Source organism: Portunus trituberculatus, chromosome 24, assembly GCF_017591435.1.
Source record: "Portunus trituberculatus isolate SZX2019 chromosome 24, ASM1759143v1, whole genome shotgun sequence".
Lineage (NCBI taxonomy): Eukaryota > Metazoa > Arthropoda > Malacostraca > Decapoda > Portunidae > Portunus > Portunus trituberculatus.
In genome coordinates, this window is record NC_059278.1 from 1,625,192 (window position 1) to 1,649,643 (window position 24,452).

At 41.9% G+C, this 24,452-nt stretch overlaps 1 protein-coding gene across 10 annotated transcripts in view; it reads left to right on the plus strand.

The window, feature by feature from the left end:
- Positions 1 to 24,452, plus strand: part of LOC123508480 (guanine nucleotide exchange factor DBS-like) — a 322,244-nt gene that overhangs the window by 272,711 nt on the left and 25,081 nt on the right. For 9 of the 10 annotated variants that reach the window (XM_045262238.1, XM_045262240.1, XM_045262232.1 and 6 more), the window contains 5 exons: positions 9,270 to 9,353; positions 16,480 to 16,594; positions 17,760 to 17,850; positions 18,937 to 19,050; positions 20,155 to 20,271. In XM_045262238.1, the coding sequence (XP_045118173.1) occupies positions 9,270 to 9,353; positions 16,480 to 16,594; positions 17,760 to 17,850; positions 18,937 to 19,050; positions 20,155 to 20,271 (521 nt within the window). Of the gene's footprint in view, positions 1 to 9,269; positions 9,354 to 16,479; positions 16,595 to 17,759; positions 17,851 to 18,936; positions 19,051 to 20,154; positions 20,272 to 21,680; positions 23,700 to 24,452 lie in introns of those variants that run through there. The other variant, XM_045262237.1, reaches the window with a different exon arrangement.

The window sequence follows — 24,452 nt, forward strand, 5'->3', positions numbered from 1 at the left end:
TAGAAGTAGGTAGTGGTGGTGTGGTGGTGGTAGTAGTAGTAGTAGTAGTAATGGTGGTGGTAGTGGTGGTGGTGGTAGGTATCACGTGACCAAGGTCTCTACTAGTACATGAAGTTAGGTTGGGATAAGGTATAGATAGATAAATGGATAGATAGATAGATAGATAGGTGAATAGATAGACAGGTAGATTGACAAAAAAGATAGATATATTTAGGTAATTCCAGTGATAAGTGGTGATAGTGGTAGTAGTAATAGTAGTAGCAGTGATGATGATGATAATAATAATAATAATAATAATAATAATAATAATAATAATGATGATAACAAATGGCAGTGTTACCAGATCTCAGGCGCAATACAAGAAGAAAACAGCCTCATTGATCAAATAACCCGCAATACCCAGGTGCTCTCTCTCTCTCTCTCTCTCTCTCTCTCTCTCTCTCTCTCTCTCTCTCTCTCTCTCTCTCTACTCTATCTACCTTCTTTATCTCTTTATTTCGACATTTATCTTCCTTTTCCTTCTCCTACTTCCGTCCCTCTCATCTCTCCTCCTCCTCCTCCTCCACCTCCTCCTACTTCTCTCCCTTTCATCTCTCCTCCCTCCTCCTCTTCCTTCCTCTCATCTCCACCCTCCTTCACATCCTCACTTTGCTCTCTCATCCATTTCTCTCCCACCCTTCCTTTATCTAATATGTGACTGTTTATTTCATCATCATCATTGTCATCATTCTCATCATTCGTGCGTGTTGCTTGGTTCCCTCCGTGGATGTTTCGAAGCTTCACGTGTCTCGGTTCAGAGCTAAGTCTTGGGGTGTCATTAGATCGATGCTGTGTGTGTGTGTGTGTGTGTGTGTGTGTGTAATCTAAGTTACTGTTACTGCTATTTGATGGTAGTGGTTGTGGTGGTAGTGGTAGTGGTGGTAGTAGTAGTAGTGTTTGCTGTTAGTGGAGATCGTGGGTGGTGGTGGTGGTGGTGGTGGTGGTGTTTAAATTCTTCCTGTTATTTTGTCTTCCTTTTTTTTTTTTTTTTCTTCTATTATTGTATTCTTAGATGTTCACTTTTATGTAATTTTCTCCTTTTCTGTATCGTCATTTTTGTGTTGTTTTGTAACGTGAGATGCGCAACACAGCCGTGGAGATAATGCGGGTTATGACGTGCTGGAATGGTGCAGAATGGCAGTAATAATAGTAATAATGCAAATCGTCTTTTTGTTCTCTCTCTCTCTCTCTCTCTCTCTCTCTCTCTCTCTCTCTCTCTCTCTCTCTCTCTCTCTCTCTCACCTTCGTTTCTATTAATCTTTATCAACTCCAATTTTCTCATTCTCTTCATTTATCCTTTTCCTCCATTTGTTTTCTTTTTCTCTTTCGTTTTCTTTCTTCTTTTTCTCGTACCCTTTATTTGCGAGTATTTTCACGTTTTTCCTCCTTTTTACTTGTTTTCTTTCTCATTTCTCCTCTTCCTTATTTAATTTCACGTTCTTCTCTTTCTCTCCATTTTCCTTATTCGCTTTCTTTCTCCTTTCTCACTATTCATTCTGATCCTCATCTCACTTATCTTCATTCTTGTCTTCTCTTCTCTCCTCCTCTCTTATTCTTCCATCATTTTCCTCTTACGTCTCTTCTCCTCACAATTACTCATCCACCTCTTCCCCTCCCCCCTTCCTCTTCATTTATCTTGATGCCTCCTCTTCCTTATTCTACACTTCCTCCTTTGCCTTTATCCTCCCTGCTTGTTAGACCGGCAGCTGATCATAATCTCCCCACGCCCCTCCTCTCTCCATCCCATTGTGTGCTTCTGCTGAGTGTGAGGGAGAATTCACTGCGAGTATTACACCCTCATCTCCCCTCACCTCTCCCTCACCTCCCCCTTCCTTGGCCTTCCCCACCCGCACAGCACAAGTATGTAGTTTGTGGCCCTCCTCCCTCTTATCCTTCACTTAATTCTTCTAGTACCACCACACACTCTTCCCCTTCCACCTCTGCCTCCTAGTCACGGAATGTGGAGTTCTAGGGGTCAACACACATTTAGTTTAGTTCTCCCCATTGAGGATTTTTCACGTTTTCTGTCGTTTTCTGTCACTTGCGTGTCTCGGTGGGTCATTATATGCTTAAGATCAATGAACGGCGCCCTTGACACTATTTGTGGAGGAGGTAAAAGACGGAGAGAAGGAGCAGGAGGATAAAAGAAGCCAAGTTGATGCTCTCACGCGACATTCTCTTCCGGAATCTAGGGTTTTGTTTATTTTAAGGAAGTTTTGACCCGTTTGACAGCCATGATTGTCTGTGGTTAAGTGTAAATAAAGAAATAAATTGATAAAACCGTGAAAAAAACATACCTGTATTTAGAAACGCTTTGCTCTCTCACGACTATTTTCAAAGGCTCTAGTATATATTTTTTTTATTTATTTATACCATGTGGGCTTTTCACGGGAATTTATGGGCTAAAGGGGATACTTTTTTTGTGGTACCTCCTATCTGAAAGCCCACCCGCTAGGAACCCGTTGCCCCGAGTGAGGAAGCCCAACCTACACTCGGACCGTGGACAGGATTCGAACCCATGCATTTGGTGACCCCTCAGACCTCAAAGCACGCATGTTTTTAGTCCATTCAGTACTATGAGGCGTTTTCATATATATTCTTCCTACTATTTGGTGATTTTACAGTACAATGACGAGTTTTTCATATTTATTCTGTTTACTATTTAGTGATTACAGCTTCAGAATCTCGTGTGGGGATTAAAATAGAGAAGACTGTGGCCATTAATCATCTGACCTCCATAGACCCTTCCTAATGTCAATTCCCAATAAAAATAATTATCAAAATGTGCTCCAGTACTGAAAGGTTAAGGGAATTTTTTTTCGTTCTGGTGATAGATTAGCAAAATTTTTAGCTTATAAGGAGAAACTGTCTTGGACACCCTTCTAGTCGTCTGTGGGGACTTGAAAAATTGTCATGTTAAGGTTATTTTTATGGTTCTGGTGATGAGTTAGCAAGATTTCTAGTTTATTATAAGGTGAAACTGCCTTGAAAATCCCGCTAGGCGTCTGTGGGACTTGAAAAATTGTCATGGTGAGAGAGGAGAGCGTTTCTGAATATGGCCTTAGAAAAAGATGGAGTATGTAAATGTTGTCTTTTTCTCAGAATAATTACAATGTGATGACAAGAAATAAGTGTTTGAGAGTGAAGGAATTAATTTAGAGATTCCAAAAGTTGCCCCTGAAGAGATTTAACACTCATAGAAAACGGCATCAAGACAGACGAGGTTACTTACATCCTGGAGGCGAAACACAACAACAGGAAGTGAAGAGATAGTGCAAATACCAAATGAAGGAAATGTGTAGGTTTGACGGAAGCTTCTCTCTCTCTCTCTCTCTCTCTCTCTCTCTCTCTCTCTCTCTCTCTCTCTCTCTCTCTCTCTCAGCATTCATTTAGTCACATTTTCTCCTCTAATACTCTTTAGGAGACTTATATGAACTGCCATCGTAATATAGGGAACCAAATTACATATTATCATATAAATTACTTAGAGAGAGAGAGAGAGAGAGAGAGAGAGAGAGAGAGAGAGAGAGAGAGACTCCAGGAAGTCTTCAGGTCTACTTGTGGGAATCTTTTTATGAAACTTATCCACCTGTGTTCACCTGTAGTTCTTGTTTTCACCCCTCACTCATCCACCCACCCTACTTTCTCTCCTGTATTTATATTTTTCTCGTCTTCTTCTTCTTCTTGTCTTCTTCTTCTTCTTCTTCTTCTTCTTCTTCTTCTTCTTCTTCTTCTTCTTCTTCTTCTTCTTCTTCTTCTTCTTCTTCTTCTTCTTCTTCTTCTTCTTCTTCTTCCAATCCTCTTCTCCACCTGTATTTCAATTCTCCTTCCTGTTCTCATCCTTTTCCTCCTTTTCATCCACCTGTATTTAGTCCTCCACTCTTCCACTCATCCTTCTTCATCCCAGTACCCCTCCACTCGTATTTCTATTTGTATTTCCTCCTCTTCCTCTTCCTCTTCCTCCTCTTTATCCACCTGCATCTAGTCCTCCTTTCACTGTCACTCTTCCTTCTTCCTTCATTTGTATATCTGTCTATTTCCATCTTTATTTCGTCCACTTCATCCTCTTCATCCTCTTCTTCCACTTGTATTTTGTCCTCTCTTCCTCCTCATTCTTCATTCTCTTCCTCATTTCGTCCCTTTCGTTCTCTTCACTCTCTAGATTTTCCTCTTTTCACCTTCTCTCCTTCACCCCTTCTTCGTTCTCTTTTTCCTCCTTTTATCATTCATCTGTATTTAGTCCTCCTTTCCCTGTCATTCTTCCTTCTTTCTCCCCAGTCTTCCTTTTTTTCTTTTACCTATATTTCCACATTTATTTCGGTATTTCATCATCTTCCTCTTCTTCCACTTGTATTTTGTCCTCTCTTCCTCCTCATTCTTCATTCTCTTCCCATCTTCCTCCTTCATTTGTATTTATTTCTCTCTACATTTCGTCCTTTTCGTTCTCTTCACCCTCTATACCTTCATCTTTTCACCTTCTCTCCTTCTTCTCCTCCCCCATCCTCTTCCTCCTTTATCATTCACCTGTATTTAGTCCTCCTTTCCCTGTCATTCTTCCTTCTTTCTCCCCCAATCTTCCTCTGTATTTCCATCCTTATTTCGTCCACTTCCTCCTCCTCCTCGTCCTCTCCTTCTCTTCCCCATCCTCCTCCTCCATCTGTATTTCTCTCTACATTTCATCCATTCCGTTCTCCTCACCCTCTGCATCTTCATCTTTTCACTATCACTTCACTCCTACTTCTCCTCCCCATCCTCCTCATTTATCTTCGTTGCTCTTCTTCCTTATGCTCCTTTTATCCACATCGCTTCTATGTCATTCCAGCATCCTGTTAGCTTCGTCCTTGTCTCCTTCGCTGCCTTGCATTAAAACATTCCTCTGCATTATGGCCTTGAAGTTTTCTCACATTGTTACCTTGAAAAAATATATGCTCTGATTATAACGTGGATTTTAGTGAGTCAGGGTTTCTCTCTCTCTCTCTCTCTCTCTCTCTCTCTCTCTGCTGGTGGTGGTGGTAAACACGAAGCCATATATAAAACAGATTACTATCGTCTCCATAACACGTAAACACCTCTCTCTCTCTCTCTCTCTCTCTCTCTCTCTCTCTCTCTCTCTCTCTCTCTCTCTCTCTCTCTCTCTCTCTGTACGGTACGATCACATTTCCCTCGAGTTCTTTCAGTGTTTACCCCCCCCCCTCCCTCTCTCTCTCTCTCTCTCTCTCTCTCATTTGCCTCCCCTTCGTGGCTGCCTCACTAAACACTTCTTGATTTCTTTGCTGATGGCTAACGAGAGAGAGAGAGAGAGAGAGAGAGAGAGAGAGAGAGAGAGAGGGAGTGGGAGAGGAAGGTAAATAAAAGAGGAAAAGCAGAGCAATTAAGAGAGGCTCGTGAATAAACAGGGAAATGTGAAAATGATGAGATTAATGGGAGTGAAAATTGCTTAGCGGTTTTTCCTCTCTTTTTAATTGTGAGAAGAGAGAGAGAGAGAGAGAGAGAGAGAGAGAGAGAGAGAGAGAGAGAGAGAGAGAAAAGGAATTGTGGTCAAGGAAGGAAAACTCACAACGCTCTTCTCGTGTCATTTCCTCTTCCTTCTCCTTTTCCTTCTTCTCCTCCTCCTCCTCCTCCTCCTCCTCCTCCTCCTCCTCCTCCTCCTCCTCCTCCTCCTCCTTCAGCATAGAGTAAAAATATGATTAACTTTTTTTTATATTTATTTATTTATTTATTTATTTATTTATTTATTTTTTTTTTTTGAGGCCAAAGAAAAATATTGATGGAAGTCGACGGTTGTTTTTTTTTTTTTTTTGTATTTTCTTGTACCTTATATATTCATTCATTTATTTATTTACTTATTTATTGTCTGATGTATGTATGTGAGTTTATTTGTTTTTTTCTCACTTGTTGATTGAATGATTTGGTAGAGTGTTTATGTAATCGTAATGTTCAGTGGCTTGTTTATTTTTCAGATTTTATTTAACTTTTTTTTTCTCTTTTTTTTCTTTTTTCTTTATTTCCTTTAGTTTAGTTTTACTCGGCGTGACCTTGGCGATGTCTAATTAAATGTCTAATTGTGTGTGTGTGTGTGTGTGTGTGTGTGTGTGTGATCTCTGGAAAGAAAAAAACACACACACACACACACACACACACACACACACACACACACACACACAAATGCTAAAAACAAACAGGAGCTTTGCAGTTTTTTTTTTTTATTAATTTTGCTGCCGTGAAATATTTTGACGTTGACGGACGAGAGAGAGAGAGAGAGAGAGAGAGAGAGAGAGAGAGAGAGAGAGAGAGAGAGTGTGTCATAGTCCAAACGTATACTTGAAAACTAATAACAATGAGAAATATCACCACACACACACACACACACACACACACACACACACACACACACACACACACACACACACAATAAAAAAAAAAAAAATCCAGTCAGTTAGTGGAAACAAATAAAACGGGAGAGCTCGATAGATGAAGCACAAGATGAATGAAAACACTGACCAGAACGGAACATTTAGTCGTACTCAGAATTCACAAAACGTACGAGAAAAACTACCCTTAAAACAGACACACGAGGGGATGAGGCCACTAAAGCACTCACAGACACGCCAAATGGAAATGGTTCGATCCCTTATTTTGTTAACCTAATGGAACGCCACGCACACAGGCATCGAATATAAGTTGAATGCTGGCTAATGGTATCCCGTAAAAATGGCTGAATTCATAATGCTACATAACAACGGCGAGGGTTTGCTAATACACTCGCTTGTTTTATTGAGATTTCCCGGATGTGTTAATTTTAGTAATGAGGTTTTGAGTGTGTAAATAACATCAGTTTCAAAGGTGCAGTCTCTTATTTTTAGGCCGAGGAAAAGGAGCGTCATATGGCAACACTGGAGCTGGAGTTGCCATATTCTTTGTTTATTTACCTATTATTATTAGTAGTAGTAGTAGTAGTAGTAGTAGTAGTAGTAGTAGTAGTAGTAGTAGTAGTAGTAGTAGTAGTAGTATCATCATCATCATCATCATCATCATAATGGATTGATTCAAGTTTACAATGTCACGTCTTTTTTTATATTAAACTGATATTTCTTATGGATTTATGCATAGTTTTCGTAAGCTCCGTTAAGTTTCCATCGTGTGTGTGTGTGTGTGTGTGTGTGTGTGTGTGTGTGTGTGTGTGTGTGTGTGTGTGTGTGTGTCTGATAAGATTCACCGCTGTTTGTTTTTAATAGTAATGTGAATTCTCTTTTATTAATCTATCATATCTCAATGTTCACTCTTTCTTTTACTAATTCTTCACCTTATATTAATTAATTGTTAGCCTTGTATGTTGTTAGGACATTCAAAGCTTCAGGTAAACATTTCCACATGATAAATATTTGAATTTTTATTACATGTCTGCTCTTTATGATAATTTTGATGATATTTCCACCAACTTATCGTAAACATTCGGTTCTTTTTATGCAATGACTCTTTTGTAATAACTCTATACCCTTTCAACATTACAGAGAGGTGTTTTGTAATGGGAATCGTTCTTTTATGCAATGATCCTCTTTTATAATAATTCTAAAGCCTTTCACCATTACATAGAGGTACTTTATAATGCTTTCGTTATTTTATGCAATGATCCTCCTTTTGTAATAATTTTAAACCCTTTCAGCATTACATAGAGGTGCTTTGTAATCGTTTTCATTCTTTTTACGCAATGATCCTTCTTTTCGTAATAATTTAAAACCCTTTCAGCATTATATAGAGGTATTTTGTAGTGATTTTCGTTCTTTTATGCAATGATCCTCCTTTTGTAATGATCCTAAACCCTTTCAGCACTACATATACTTTATAATGGTTATCGAAATCATATTAAACCCAAATAATGATACCGAGAGAATAGGAAGAGTGCATGTACTCGCATTAACCCCTTTCAATACTGGGACTCGTTCTAACCTTGATATTTATGTAGGATTAGACCATTTTATTAGCGTTGAGAAGGGTCTATGGAGGTCAGGAGATTAATAGCCACAGTCCTCACTATTTCAACCCCCCCACATAAGTTTCTGAATATAGAAACGCGTCATGGTACTGAAGGAGTTAACCTGTACAGGCATATATGAACACTGTATCCCTTAAGCTAATGTCTCTCCATCTACCTTACTAATACAATTTCCCTAACTCCCCTAGACAAGGTAAGGACATTAGTACCGCATATCTGGAATAATATTGGATTCTACTCGTGATACTGGCAGGGAGGGAAAGGCGCAGATGCTAAACTGGATCCCTTAACATGATATCCCAGCCTCTATGTTACTAATACATCTTCCCACACTGCCACTGAGTAGAGCGTGTGTCGAGTGATATTAGACCCTCGCCACGGTACGGGAAGGTTGAAGGCATTAAGTAAAGACTATAGCCATAACTTAATGTCTCTCTCTCTCTCTCTCTCTCTCTCTCTCTCTCTCTCTCTCTCTCTCTCTCTCTCTCTCTCTCTCTCTCTCTCTCTCTATCTTGCTAACATTGCTTCCTCGCCTCCCGTTGACTAGGTGAAGACAGTATTACCACATCTGAGGCATGATATTAAACCTTAGACGTGTTTCAGGAAGATAAAGATGTGAAGCTCTATACTCTTCCACCACTCTACCAAACACCACTTCCTTACCCCTTTGAGTAGGTGAAAACATATTACCACTTCTGTTCTCCTCTACCTCACTAACACCACTTCTGGGGCATGATGTATACCTTAGTAGTGGTGCAGGTGAAGGTATTAAGGGAACACTACATAATCTGATGTCCCTTAACCCCTTCAATACTGATACGCATTTTTTCCTTGAGTTTTTGGTGTAATTAGACGATTTTATTGACATTAGGAAGGGTTTATGGAGATCAGAAGATATATAACCAGAATCTTCACCATTTTAATCCTCACGTAAGTTCCTGAAGCTGTGTAAAATCGCCAAATAGTAACCAGAATGAATATTGAAAATTGAATATGGTACTGAAGGGGTTAATGTTCCCCTCTACCTCACTAACAAAACTTAATATGGTACTGAAGGGGTTAATGTTCCCCTCTACCACACTGACACCACCCTCTTACCCCATTGAGTAGGTGAAAACAGTATTACCAGTATTGAGGCATGATATTAAACCTTAGTCGTGGTGCAGGAAGGTGAAGGTATTAAGTGAACACTGTCCGGCCCTGTTTCCCACTAACGCCGCTTTCCTGATCCCCACAGACGAGGTGCTGGAGGAGGGTGGCTGCGCACTAAGCGTCAGAGATGTGAGCGAGCTGCTACACGCCCAGTACGCCATTATTACCGGTAAGTCCTGCACACACACACACACACACACACACACACACACACACACACACACACACACACACACACACACACACACACACACACACACACACACACACGTCGTTCATTTTATCATATCATGTTTCTATGTAGTTGTTGTTTTTTTTGTCTCATTCTCCTTTAAATGTCTTGCTCTCTGCTATTTTTTTTATTATTCTCTCTCTCTCTCTCTCTCTCTCTCTCTCTCTCATCATCATCATCATCATCATCATCTCTCTCTCTTCTTCTTCTTCTTCTTCTTCTTCTTCTTCTTCTTCTTCTTCTTCTTCTTCTTCTTCTTCTTCTTCTTCTTCTTCTTCTTCTTCTTCTTCTTCTTCTTCTTCTTCCTTCTTCCTTCTCCTTCCTCCTCCTCCTCCTCCTCCTCCTCCTCCTTCTCCTTCTCCTCTCCTCCTCCTCCTCCTCCTCCTCCTCCTCTTCTTCCTCCTCCTCCTTCTCCTCCTCCTCGTGCTTGCCTATTAGCAGTCCATCTTGCAGTCAATACAAGTTATCACTGCCATTAAGTCAGTCTGGGAGTCATTGGAAAGCTTCCTGGTGTGGCAGAGTAAAGGAGTCACTGATTAACTGAGAGATAGATGGATGGATAGATTTATTGACTTAAGGCGGTGCTGGAAGGAGGTCATATGGCGTCTTGTAAGGAGGGAGTAAGAAAATGAGAATAATGGTGAATAACTTAAATGTTTTCTCATACTAAGACTTATAAACGAATGGAATAAAGCAAAGGATATTGATAAGCTGACTTTGAGATTTCTACTGCATTTTTTAGGGGACTTTATGCTTTAGAGACGTAAACAAGACTTGCTTTAACCCCCTTCACCACTGGAACGCATTTCTACCTTCCTAACCTAACCTAACCCCCTTCAGCGCTGGAACGCATTTCTACCTTGAGTTTTGGGTATGATTAGACGATTTTATTGACATTAGGAAGGATCTACGAAGGGCAGAAGATTATTGGCTACAGTCTTCACTATTTTAATCCCTCACATGAATTTCTGAAGCAGTGTGAAATCACCAAATAATAAACGCGTCAGGGTACTGAAGCGGGTTAAAGGATCAAGAGCACCGGAGACTAACACCCTTTGAAGTTGAGAGTGAGGAGGCTGACGGCGACGCTGACGAGGAAGGAGAATAAGGGGAAAGTTATTTAATAGTCCCTTTACCCAACGTTAGTGTCTTTCCTCCCCGAACTTTAGGAGCAAGGAGAGTGAGAAGGGCGTGGCGAGGCAAGGGTGAGGCAGGGGTGAGGCAGGGGAGAGGCAGGGCGCGTCTGTTCTTCAGGTGGAGTCTGCCTCGTATAAACTTGAGCCTGAATCCAATTATCTGAGGAAGGGCGGAATCTCGCGTCTCTGGCAGGGATATGAATGGGTAATGACACGGCGGGGAGGCGGAGACGGCGGGTTCTGGCGGGCTCTGGCGGTGGGAAGGAAGGTGCGCAGGTGAGAGGAGACGCGAGGGGAAGATTGATAACGAGCAGGGAAGGAAATAATAACGAGTAGGAACTATTTATTTTTTTTTAAAGTAAAGGATGCGACAGTTGTTTGAAGTGAAGCTGGTAAATATAGGAAGAAAATGTCAAGTAATTGTAAAGAAAGAAGAGAATAGATACGAATAGGATAACGAGCTGGGAAGGAAATGAGAACGAGTAGGAACTATATATTTTTGGCGGGAAAATAAAAGATGCCACATTTTTTTTGAAGTGAAGCTGGTAAATATAAGAAGAAAATGGGAAATAATTGTAAAGAAAAAGGAGAATAGATATGAATAGAAAAAAAAAAAAAAAAAAAGGACAAATGGGAAATGAATGTTAAAATACAACTTTTTAAACGAAATGTGATAAATATAAACACAGCTACAGGAAATGGGAGGAGGGAAAGAGAGTGAAGAGGAAAAGATGAACCCACTAACGAGGAAGGAAGAACAAAGGGAGCGAGTAGTAAAGAGAATAAATAATGAAGGGCAAATCTAATTATTCCAGCTGGACCTTGTGAACCAGAATAATAATGGCAGCAACAAAGATGAAGGAAAAAAAAGAGGAGGAGAGATTTGAACGTGAACCAACAACAACAACGAATGAGAATAACAATAACAATATGTGAGAATAACAACAACAACAATAAATGATAGTAACAACAACAAACTTAGACATCAACAAATAGCAAAAAAGAAAATAGACATCAACAAATAGCAAAAAGAAAATAAAAAGAAGAGAGATTTGAACCTAAACCAACAACAACAACGAATGAAAATAACAACAACAAAAAATGAAAATAACAACAACAACAACAACAAATGGAAATAACAACAACAACAACAAACCTGGACGTCAAGAAAAATAAAAATAAAAAAAGAAATGAAGAGAGATTTGAACCTGAACCAACAACAACAAATAAAAACAAAAACAGGAAGAAGAAGAAGAAGAAACAACAACAACAACAACAACAACAATAACAATAACAAAACTGAACAAAAATAAAAGAAAAAAAGAAAAAAGAAAGAAGAAGAGAGATGTTTGAACCTAAATAACAAAAACAAGTAATAAAAACAACATCAACAAACACGAAGAAAAAAACGAAAAAAAAAAGATAAAAGAAAAGAGAGAAGAGGAAAGATCAAAAAGAGACAAACACTTCAGAGAAACAAAAAAAAAAAAAAAAACTAACAAGAAACGAATTACGAAATTAAAAGAGGAAAAAATAATAGAAAAAAAACAAAATATTAAACCACAAGAGAAGAACAAGCAAAACACGTAAAAAAAAAAAAAAAAATCAAAGGGCCGCCGTGGTACAGTGAACCATGCGTGCTTTGAGGTCCGAGGGGTCTCCAAGCGCACGGGTTCGAATCCTGTCCACGGTCCGAGTGTAGGTTGGGCTTCCTCACTCGGGGCAACGGTTTCCTAGCGGGTGGGCTTTGAGATAGGAGGTACCCCAAAAAATATCGCCTTTAGCCCAGAAATTCCCGTGAAAAGGCCACATGGTATAGAAAAAAGATGAAGGACTAAAAAAAACAGGTGTGTGTCTTTACCTGTGGGTAGAGACGCCTTAAACAGGTAATTATGTTGGTGAGGCGGCGCAGGTGAGGGGACGGGAAGCTGATGGGAGAAGGGGACACGAAACTTTGGATTAAACTGAGTTGTGTACCTGAGGGAGGAGTTTCAGTGAGGGGACCTGGAGAGAGAGAGAGAGAGAGAGAGAGAGAGAGAGAGAGAGAGAGAGAGAGAAATAATTGGTAATAGAAGAAAGCTAGAAAGAGAAAATATAAAATTAAAAAAAGGAGAATGCGAAATAGAGGAAGTATATACAAAGAGAAGAAAGCGAAATGGGAAATAGAGAAAAAGAAGAAGAAGAATGGAAAATAGCAAGAGAAAAGAGGATTACTGGAGGAGGAAATACTTCAAAGAGAGGACAGAGATGGAGACTGAGGAAGAAGAGAAGAAGAGGAGGGAAGGAGAGACAAAAGAGTATTACATCACAAGAGAGGTGTGCGAAAGAAAGGCAAACAAACAGACGCTGAGGAAGAAATAGATAATGAAGTAGGAGAAAAGGAGGAGGAGGAGGAGGAGGAGGAGGAGGAGGAGGATAAGTAGAAGTAGGAGGAGGACAGATGCTAAGGAAGAAATAAAAAATGAAGTAGGAGAAAAGATAAAGAAGAAGGAGGAGGAGGAGGAGGAGGAAGAGGAGGAGAAGGAGGAGGAGGAGGAGGTATGCTAAGGAAGAAATAGAAAATGAAGTAGGAGAAAAGATAAAGAAGAAGGAGGAGGAGGAAGAGGAGGAGGAGGAGGAGGAGGAGGAGGAGGAGGAGGAGGAGGAGGAGGAAGGAGACGACAGGTGCCAGTAAAGGTCACAAAAGAAGACGAAGAAAGATGAAACATACAAAAATGAATAAGAAGAAGAAGAAGAAGAAGAAGAAGAAGAAGAAGACACGTATGAGAAAACGTTATATAAGAAGACGAAAGAAAGACAAAACATACAAAAAAAGAAAACGAAATATTGGAGAAAGAAAACAGAAAAAATGGACACTCAGAAACAAAAAGAAGAAGAAGAAGAAGAAGAAGAAGAAGAAGAAGAAGAAGAAGAAAGAGAAGACGAGACATACAAGAACAAAAAATCCACAAGAAACAAAAAGAAAAAGAAAAAAAACAACATAAAAGAAAATACGTAGGAAGGAAACAAATTAATAAACAATTGAGAAAAATAAAGAGAAAGAAAGAAAGAAAGAAAGAAAGAAAGAAAGAGAGAAGAGAAGACACAATGAAACTGAGGAAATAGTGAAAATGAAAAGAAAAAGTTAATCAGAGAGAGAGAGAGAGAGAGAGAGAGAGAGAGAGAGAGAGTGTTGATGAAGACTGAACTTAAAATTGAGCTTATAATGGCTTTGATCCTTTTCATTATATACTTGAGTTCTAAATTTAACCTTTTTCTCTTCAATTTACTCCTATATATATATATTTTTTTTTTTGCTGATATCTCGAATTCCTTCATATTTCTTTATATTTCCTTAGAATTCTCATTAACCTTTCTATTTCTTCAGTTCTTTCAATGGGTCTTTTTAAGGGAGGTGGTTCTATCTCATTCCAGTAATTCTTTCATACATTTCTTCATCTTTCGTTCTTTTTTTTATCATTTATTTATTTTTTTTTTTCAAGTTTATGCTGGTTTTGATGTTGTTCTTTATATACCTGAGTTCTAGTTTCATTCCTTTTTTTTTCTTCAATTTCTCCTTCTTCAACCTTGTTTTTTTTTTTCTTTGTTTTTTTTCTTTTTCTTCTTGTCCTTTTGTTGTTGTTTTTGTGGTGTTTTTTTTTTTTTTTTATTTTTTTCTTCTTCTTCTTCTTCTTCTTCTTCTTCTTCTTCTTCTTCTTCTTCTTCTTCTTCTTCTTCTTCTTCTTCTTCTTCCATGCCCTCATTCTCATCCTTGTCCTTCTTCTTATCCTCTTGTCCTTGTTTTCTTCTTTCCTCCTCCTTGTCCTCTCCTCCTCCTCCTCCTCCTTCTCCTCTCCTCTCCTCTCCTCTCCTCTCCTCTCCTCTCCTCTCCTCTCCTCTCCTCTCCTCCTCCTCCTCCTCCTCCTCTTCAATTAATCTTTCTTCTCAGTAACATCGTCCTCCTTCTCTTCCTCCTTCAAACTTTATTCCCTAACTCATCCTCTTATCCCTCCTCCTCCTCCTCCTCCTCCTCTTCCTCCTAATCCTCCTGACCATCACATCATAGCCCCATCAATTCAGTTCGTCAGTATCAACAGTTTCAATCACCTCCACCTTCTAGTCTCTCCCGCAATCCTGACCTTCAATTCTCCACACGGTATACCACTCCTGGCCCCGTCCATTTCTCTAGCTAGGGGTGAATGAGGGCAGCGTGTCATTGGGTGTGTATAAAGAGGATGAATACTGTGTGACTTATGGTTGGTAAGTTTGTTTTGGTGAAGTCTAATGGATATTTTTTTCTTTTTCTTTTTTTTTTTTTTTTTACATTTTTTTTCTCACACACACACACACACACACACACACACACACACACACACACACACACACACACACACACACACACACACACACACACACACACACACACACACGTTTTCTCTTTCTTTCTTTCTTTCCTTCTTTTTGTTTCTGTTTCTGTGTCTGTCTGTGTCTGTCTCTGTCTGTCTATCTGTCTGTCTATTGGTCTCTGTCTATCTATCTGTCTGTCTGTCTATTGGTCTGTCTGTCTGTCTGTCTCTCTCTCTCTCTCTCTCTCTCTCTCTCTCTCTCTCTCTCTCTCTCTCTCTCTCTCTCTCTCTCTCTCGTTCTTTTGTATTTCTTACTTTCCTTTTTCCCTCCTTTTCAACTTTTTCTTTAATTCTTTTCTTTCTTTTCATTCTTTCTCTTTCTCTTTCTTCCTTTCTTTATTTTTTCCTTTCTTGCAGTCTGTCTTTTCTCCTCCTCCTCCTCCTCCTCCTCCTCCTCCTCCTCCTCCTCCTCCTCCTCCTCCTCCTCCTCCTCCTCCTCCTTTTCTCTCCCAACCTATCTCGCGGAAACTAAAATATCACACAGAGATGAAATTTATGGACATTCTTTCTCGTACTAAATAAACCTCGTCGTTTTCTCTCAGACACTTTCCTTCCGTCACATTTTATCACCTGCAGCAAAAATATCACTGTAAACTCGATTATGTGGAAGTTTTGGCGGGAGATGAACAGTCTGAGTGATAGAGGCGCCATCTTTTGGGTATTTCGTGAACTGCAGCCTTAGAAAACCACGTCTTTGCATCATATTTTGAAATGCTTGTGGCTCTGCTCCTTCACCGCTTTCAAAAGGCTCTGTAGTACGTAGTTCTTAAAGGGTGTTTTTTTAAAGGTTCTAGTGACATTAACAGGATTTCTACGGTATTAACAGGATTAACACTCTTTAGAAACACGGCTATTCATCTTTGTTGTGTTTCAAAATAGCAAAGTGTTTCAGAATTCATGTTTTTACAGCGCCGTGTAGAGTAATCTGTTTTTCTTGTTAGTCAGCTCCGGCGAGACAATAAAGAAAATGGAAGGGAACGATATTGGATAGTAAAAGAAAACGAGCACTTTCAAGGATAACTAGTGTGTTTCTCGAGACTCCTGACGCTGCTGCTGCTGGTGGTGGTGGTGGTGGTGGTACAAACACATATACATACAAGCGTCGTTCCCTGGCCGCCCTCACAGATGGGACACGGCTACATGAGATGAGGTGATAAATTTTAGTGCAGCAGCTGAGGCCTCACGCAACTTTAGGGAAAACACACACACACACACACACACACACACACACACACACACACACACACACACACACACACACACACACACATTTAATTTACTTTTAGATCTAAGAGCATGAAATTTGTTTTGCTTCATGGTGTGTTTGTGTGTGTGTGTGTGTGTGTGTGTGTGTGTGTGTGTGTGCGTGCTTGTGTGTGTGTTTGTAAGATTCATATAATTCTCTGTAATCCTCTTGCACACACACACACACACACACACTCTCTCTCTCTCTCTCTCTCTCTCTCTCTCTCTCTCATCCCCAACTCAATTCCTTCACTTATTTCTCACGTGTTCTTCCTTTTCTCTCTCCCATTTTTACAGGAGGAAAATCGCGAGAGGGTTGCCCCATCCTCACATTCCCGGATAGAGGAAATTTTGCTCAGCTAGGAGACGAGGAATATCGAAAACTGATCATCTACCTCACCTCAGTCCCCTCGTAAGTACACCTGGGGAGGAACACACCTGTGGGAACCTTACCTGTACTGAGGGAAAGGGGCGAAGTTACCTTGCATTTTCTTATTTCATTTTGTTTTATTTTATTTTTTCTTGTCTCTCGTTCGGTGTTTTTTCAAGGAGAGTGTTTTTTTTTTTTTATCACTACGGAGAGGACGTACCTGGGAGAGTCTTATCAGTGCATGGGAGTTTTTTCTAGTGAAGATTTATGTCAGTTAAGCTTATTAGTGTATTGAGAAATGATTACATGGGAGGTTATTTGTGTATTGGAAGTCTTACCTGCTGGGATATACCTGGGAGGAGCTAATTAGTGCATGGGAGACCTTTACCTGGGAGAAACGCACCTGAGAGAGACTAACTTCTGCATGGGAGGTTAACAGGTGAGTTTTTACGTGGGAGAAACTTATTAGTGCATGGGAGAATCTTATCTGTGCATGCAAGGGACTGTATGGGAGAGAAGATGTGGGGGGGGGAGGCTTGTACTGGTGTGTGGGTGTTAGTGGGAGAAAGGGGTGAGGATTGTGGGCTTTGCTTTCATGTGAGAGTGGGAGATTAAGTTGGGGAAGGGTGGGAGGAGGGGGTGTTATGGGAGTAGGGGGGGGCATTTACCTGGTTATGTGAGGAAATGGAGGTTATAATGTGTGTTTGTGGAGTGAATGAGAGAGAGAGAGAGAGAGAGAGAGAGAGAGAGAGAGAGAGAGAGAGAGAGAGAGAGAGAGAGAGAGAGACTATTTTGGGACACTGGAAGATTATTAAATGAGTGACAATGGAGAGGGAAGGAGGAGGAGGAGGAGGAGGAGGAGGAGGAGGAGGAGAAGGAGGAGGAGGAGAAGAAGAAGTAGAAGAGAAAGAAGAAGGTGAAAGAGGAGGAGGAGGAGGAGGTGGAGAAAAAGGAGGAGGAGGAAGTCGAGGAGGAGAAAGAGGAAGAGGAGGAGGAGGAGAAGGAAGAAAAGAAGAAGAAGAAAAAAAAGAAGGAATAGAAAAGTAAAAAAAAAAAAAAAATCAAATATTTACTAACAAAAAAAAAAAAAAAAAAAAAAAGTGGAAAAATAAACTCGCATCCTGATTGGCTGTTGGGCTTCACGATGGCGGCTTTCTATTGGTTAAGAGGACACCATTCTCGCCTCTGATTGGTCCTTGTGTTGCAGGCTTCAGGACGCCGACTTGGGGTTTGTGTTGGTCATCGACAGACGCAATGACAAATGGAACTCCGTCAAAACTGTTCTCCTCAAAATATCGGTAAGTTGTGTTGCGTGGTGCGTGTGTGTTGCGTGTGTTGCTTCATTTGTGTTGCGGTGTTTGGCTGGAATTTGTGTGCGTGTGTATGTGTGTTGCGTGTGTGTATGTGTGTTGCGTGGGATGAGAAATGTGTTTGTATGATTTCTTTTTATTTGTGTTGCATTGGGGTGTGTTGCGTGTGTCGTTTAGTTTGTGTTGCGGTGTTTGGGTGAATTTTGTGTGTGTGTATGTGTGTTACGTTGGATGAGATATGTGTTTATATGATTGTTTTTTTTATTTGTGTTGCATTGTGGTGTGATGCGTGTGTGTTGCGTATGTTGCTTAATTTGTGTTGCGGTGTTTGGGTGAATTTTTTGTGTGTATGTGTGTTGCGTGAGATGAGATATGTGTTTGTATGATTGTTTTTTTTTTATTTGTGTTGCGTGTTGCGTTGCGTGTATGTTGCGTGCGTTGCTTCATTTGTGTTGCGGTGTTTGGGTGAATTTTTTTTGTATGTATGTGTGTTGCGTGGTATGAGAAATGTGTTTGTATGATTTTTTTTTTGTGTTGCATTGTGGTGTGTTGCGTGTGTTACGTGTGCTGTTTCATTAATTTTGTGTTACTGCGTTTAGTTGGATTTTTTATGTGTGTATGTGTGTTGCGTGGGATGAGAAATGTGTTTGTATGATTTATTTTTATTTGTGTTGCATTGTGTTGTGTTGTTTGTGTGTTGCGTGTGTAGTTTGATTTGTGTTGCGGCATTTTGGTGATTTTTTTTCTGTATATGTGTGTTACGTTGGATGAAAAATGTGTCTATGATACTTTTTTAATTGTGTTGCGCTGTGTTACGTGTCTTCTACTTTGTGTTGTTGTGTCAGGAACGAAGTATTGTTTGTTTCAGGATACGTCTATTATATCATTTGTGTTACATTAAAGTGTGTTGAAGGTGCTGCGTGTATTGTGTTGCATTATTATACGGCTTTGAAGAACGTGTGTGTGTGTGTGTGTGTGTGTTAGAAAAGAAAGTAATGTATATTGGAGTGTTGGTTAGCGTGAGTGTTGCATCCAGCCTTTACCTGACGGAGGGGCGGGTGTTGCGTGTTGCAGGGCTTCTTCCCGGGACTCATCACCGTGGCGTACGTGCTCAGGCCAGCCGGGTTCCTGCAGAAGGCCATCTCGGAGGTGTCCAACAAGATCTTCCGGGACGAGTTTAAGTTTCGGGTGAGTGAATGAGTGAGTGAGTGAAGGAGGAAGTGAATTAGTGAGTGAGTGAGTGAAAAAAGTAAGCAAGTGAGTGAGTGAGTAAAGGTGGTGCGTGAATAGATAGGATGGATGAATGAATGAGTGTGTTGGTAGACGAGTAAGTGGTGACCGAGTGAGTGAGTGAGTAGGTAGATAGATGACTGAATGTGTGCGTGGGTAGATGCATATGTGAGGGAAATGTGTGAGTAGGTGAGTGAGTAAATGGTTGATTGATTGACTGAGTGACTGAGTGAGTGGTAGATAGATAAATGACTGAATGAGTACGGGACTGGATATGCGAGTGAGTGAGTGTGTGAGTAGGTGAGTGAGAATTGTATAAGATGTGAGTGATAATTGCATAAGATTGTGGGGTGAGTAAGTAGGCGAGTGAGTAAGTGAAAAACGCGTACTAGCACACTCCAGGGGACTATCAATAAAGGAGCATTACAGAAACACACTTTAAAACCCACGGCCAGAATTATGTGGGTGACTAAGCTTCTTATGAGAACCCGCAAGGAGACACTTAAGTGGAGATGAATGTAGTTAAGAACCTTTAGAGTGAGAGAAGCTGCAAGAAGCCATCAGAACTACACGTGCTGATCCCTGACAGAACATACTTATTCCCTTTATTCATTGATTTGTTCATTTATACGAGAGAGACTGTGGTTTAGATTAAAAAAAAAAAAAAGTTATAACTCTGTCCAACTCCCTAATGCAAGAGTTAACCAGTATTCTTAATCATTCATATCTTTCTCTGGTAAACTCTGTAACTCCCTGCCTGCTTCTGTATTTCCAACTTCCTATAACTTGACTTCATTTAAAAGGGAGATTTCAAGACATTTACCTCTTTCTCCTGACTAACCCCTTTGAAACTACAGGGGACTGACAACTAAGAAGGGCTTTTTTTAATATTTTTTGTTACCCTTAGCCAGCTTCCCCATCTTAGATATAAAGAAAAATTCCCCACTTTCATAATTGTGTGTAATATTCAAAAGCATACACTAACAGCCAAATTACCTGATTACCTCATTGCTTCACCTGCTGCTCACCTGTTTCCCTCATGAGCACCTTGGTCGCCTGCAGGTGGTGGTGTGTAACTGCGTCGCGGACCTTCACGATTACATAGACAAGAACCAGCTGACGGAGGACCTGGACGGCTGCATCCCTTACAATCACGATGAGTGGATTGAGCAGAGAGTGGTGAGTACCTCCATGTGTATGTGTGTGCGTGTGCGTGTGTGTGTGTGTGTGTTCTCATTTCCGCAGCGTGTGGTGTTGCGAGGATGACTAGAAAAGTGTTCGTTTCTTGGTGACTGCCTCGTGTTATCATCTTTTATCTTTACCTGGTGATTAGTCTCATTCTCTCCACCTTCTTGTTGGCTTTTTTTTTTCTCTCTCCTCCTGCTTGAAGATAGTGATGGTGACTGATTGTATTGGTGATAGTGACTGATTGTATTGGTGATGGTGACTGATTGTATTGGTGATGGTGACTGATTGTGTTAGTGACAGTGACGGATTGTAGTTGTGATTCTCGTGTCCTTGTCGGGTCGTAGTTCTTGTGGATCGCTTTCTGAGACACTTCCGCAACGCATCTCTACTTTGGACACTGTGTAGGTGAAGTGACGTGTTTTTCATGGTGTTTTACGGTTCTAGTCAGATATTAACAAGATTTCCATACAATAAACATGAAAAGCACTCGGTGAGCATCTCTACAGTGGCCTTTGGAAATAGTCGTGGCGAGAGAACAAAAATCTTGGCTTCAGGAAGGACAGGAACAGATGACCACCCAGCCACTCCTACAAGAAGCACCAATCCTGAACTCGTATCCTCAAATAAGTACCATGAAATACTGAGTTATCCTGCACCTTTGGCCCTTCGTTGACGTGAGGGAGCGAGGAAAGCCCTGAGTTATACTGACGGAGACGCAGAAGAAGGGAAGTTCACAGTCAGTCTATCGCCGCGTTGGAAAGATTGAAGTGTGAATCAGGCGCAGGAAAGGAAGAAGGGAAATGAAGATGTCATTGAGTGATACATATGTTGGTGACAAGCAGAGCAGAGAGAGAGAGAGAGAGAGAGAGAGAGAGAGAGAGAGAGAGAGAGAGAGAGAGAGAGAGAGAGAGAGAGAGAGAGAGAGAGAGCATCTTTATATAAAGAAAAACTAAATAAAATGAATGTGGGAAAGAGGAAATGCCAGAGAGAGAGAGAGAGAGAGAGAGAGAGAGAGAGAGAGAGAGAGAGAGAGAGAGAGAGAGAGAGAGAGAGAGAGAGAGAGAGAGAGAGAGAGAGAGAGAGAGAGAGAGAGAGAGAGAGAGAGAGAGAAGTCTATTTGCCTTTCCTGAGGGAGGGATCGTGGAAGATGAAGGAAGGGAGGATGAATGGGAGGAAGAGGAAAGACCCGAGGCGGAGGTAAAGGAAAGAAGGGAGGAAGGGAGGGAGGGAGGGAACCACGCAGATGTGACACAGATGAGGCACAGATGAAGAGTCAGATAGGAAAGCTGTGTCACCAGTATCCTCAAAATGGTGAAAATAGAGATGACTGGAAACGCTTGGTTGGGTGTGTGGTGAAACCCGTGCTCGTGTGTGTGTGTGTGTGTGTGTGTGTGTGTGTGTGTGTGTGTGTGTGTGTGTGTGTGTGTGTGTGTGTTGGGAGATCACAATGCTGGAGGGAATTGAGTGTTGTGTTCATGATTTAGAAAGTGTGGATATTTTCATTATCAAGAGACTCGAGTGAGAGATGAGTGGGTGGATAGTTGACGTAGGTGGATGCTCGAGGCGTGGATGACAGACTGGGGTGGCGGGAAGGCGGGGGCGTGTGCTGTGTTGCCGGCGAGAGAGTGTACCAAGTGTAGCGTGGTGTCACAGAGTTGGGAAAGCGCCTCACCAGCTCACTCTCGCCGGGATGTGAAGGTGATGCGGTGGTGTGTGGCGTCCCGGAGGCTGTGTGCTGTGTATGTGGTGTACCTGTGTTGTATTGTTGCTTCCGTGCTGTGTGTTGTCGTCTGTAGCAGTGCCTTTGTTTCCCGCGCGCGTGTCTTCCGGGAATGGTGAATGAGACGGCACATACCGAAGGGAAATAAAGGGAAGGGAAAGGAGATAACTGAATCGCATCGGCCATTCTCTCCATCACAACGGAGGGATGTGGATAGACCTCATTGTGATCTCAGGTTGGAAGAGAAATTGAATAGTCTTCCTCACCTGTCGAGATGATCAATCCACTTTACCAGTACCACGAGTGCCACCCTCCACCCACTCACAGGAGGCTGCCGCGCCACCACTCCATCCTGCACGCATCATGTCAGGACTCTTCACTCTCCTCCGCCGAGAAAACACATCAGTCACTCAGCGCCACCGCCCTACCTGTCGCCTCCTCGCTGACGACGCCACGCAATCATGATCCGCTTCTCAAATACCTCGTGCTTGAAGAGGATAACGTTAGAGGCACTTCAAGGCCACTCCCCATTACCACAATTGGCTACCAGGATCACTTCTCCCTCGCAGCCCCTTCCCTCACACCCACAGACACCCTTCGACTCCCATCAGAGGAAGGAGATGTCACAGGGAAGCTGCAGCAAGTCCCCTGCGTCCCACATTGCCGAGGACACACCCAACGTGGCTTCTTCGTCAAGGGCGCTGAGACTCGCAACCTGAAGGCGCTGAAGGAGTCGTGGTGCGAATCAGTGTCTTCGTCTGCTACCTTCTCGCGTCCTCGTCGGAAGAGTCTCACCAGGACGCCCTCAGTGCAGACCCAACTGGTGTCCTTACCGGCTACCTACACGCACTCCTTCTGTCGCTCCTCCTTCAGGCGTCCCATCGCTCTGCCTTCTACTAACCTTCACCACAACGATAACCATGAACTTTCACCACCAACCGCACGTCTTTTAGTGGCTAGTGAGGCTGCCGATGGGTGGTGCTGGAAGGGGGACGCATCTGTCGACCCTCGCAGCTTGTTTCCTCTGAAGGGCATGACGGGGAGAGGCAGAGGCGACCCACATGATACCTGCGTGAGTGACTTCGGTCTGAGCACCAGCTGGAGTGATGAGGGGGAGGACGCTTACTGGACGCCGAGTGAGGGGAGTGAGGGTTCATTCCACGACTTGGGTTGGAGTGACGAGAGTGAGGCGTCGTCCCTGGAACACAGCTGGAATGACAGGAGTGAGGGGGGTGAAATTATTTACCACAGATGTGCAAGAAATGAAAGGCTCTTTGTAGAATCGCAGTGGAGTGAGGAGTCAATAAACGAGGCAAAGTGGAGTGATGGGAGTGAGAGTTCTTTCCATGAGGCGAGGTGGAGTGAGGACTTTGAGGGAGTGAGCCAGGCCGTCTCTCTAAGTGACTCAGGGATTGATGGTGACACAGACCACGCAGAGGAGACCGAACAGCAGAGAGGGACAGACGGAGATCAGGAAGACAGACTCAGGGAAGGTGCAGGCGGGAAAGCACAAGACAACCGTGACAGTGGCGTTGCGTACCGGTGGCTAAACTCATTCTGGAGCCTCGAGATCGGTTCCTCAAGACCTTCTGCGGGAGAAAACCTTGTAGTGACCGCCAGCCGCTGTTTAGGGCGATACTTACGAAGACAGCGCCCCTCCTCCCCTGTCAGATCCCCAGAGGCCCCGCTGCTGCCCCAGGTGAGACCCCCGCCTTGTGCCTGAAGGTGCTATGCAGGAACTAAGGAAATGAATGTCTGCAGGAAAACTATAAAGCGCCGGTTAAGCGAGTTTTTTTTTTTTTAGAAGCTTGTTACTCTTGTTGTTGTTGTTGTTGTTGTTGTTGTTGTTAGTGGAGGTAGTTATTGCTGAGGTGGGCGTGTTGAGGTGGTAGAGGCAGTGTTGGCTGTGGTGGATGTGTTGGTTGTGGTGCTGGTGCAGGTGATAAGTGGTGCTAGAATTGACGTGGAAGGAAGCACAAGTTAGTGGTAGTGGTGGTGAGTGTGATGACTAGTTGTAGTGATGTGATGACAATAATGTAATGGTATGACAGTGATGTGATGTTGTGATGACAAATGTGGTGATGTGGTGACAGTGGTTGTGATGATGTGACTGGGATGTGGTGATGTGGTTACAGATTGTGATGATATGGTGACTGATTGTGATGATGTGGTGACTGATTGTGATGATGTGGTGAGTGTGATGATGTGGTGATATGAACTACAACCACATGTAAAGAAAAATAACAAGAACACCACAAAGCATGCCAGATAAAAAATAATAATAAATCAATAAGAAAATAACATTAACATTTCAAACTAACTTTCCTCACCTTTCCTTTTTTTTTCCCTGTCCAGGCTGTCCCTCATTTACCCAATTACTTAATTACTCTTTGATTTAAACCATTAACCCTTTTCCCATAACCCTTTAAGGTCTGAGGCAGCCACGTGGACA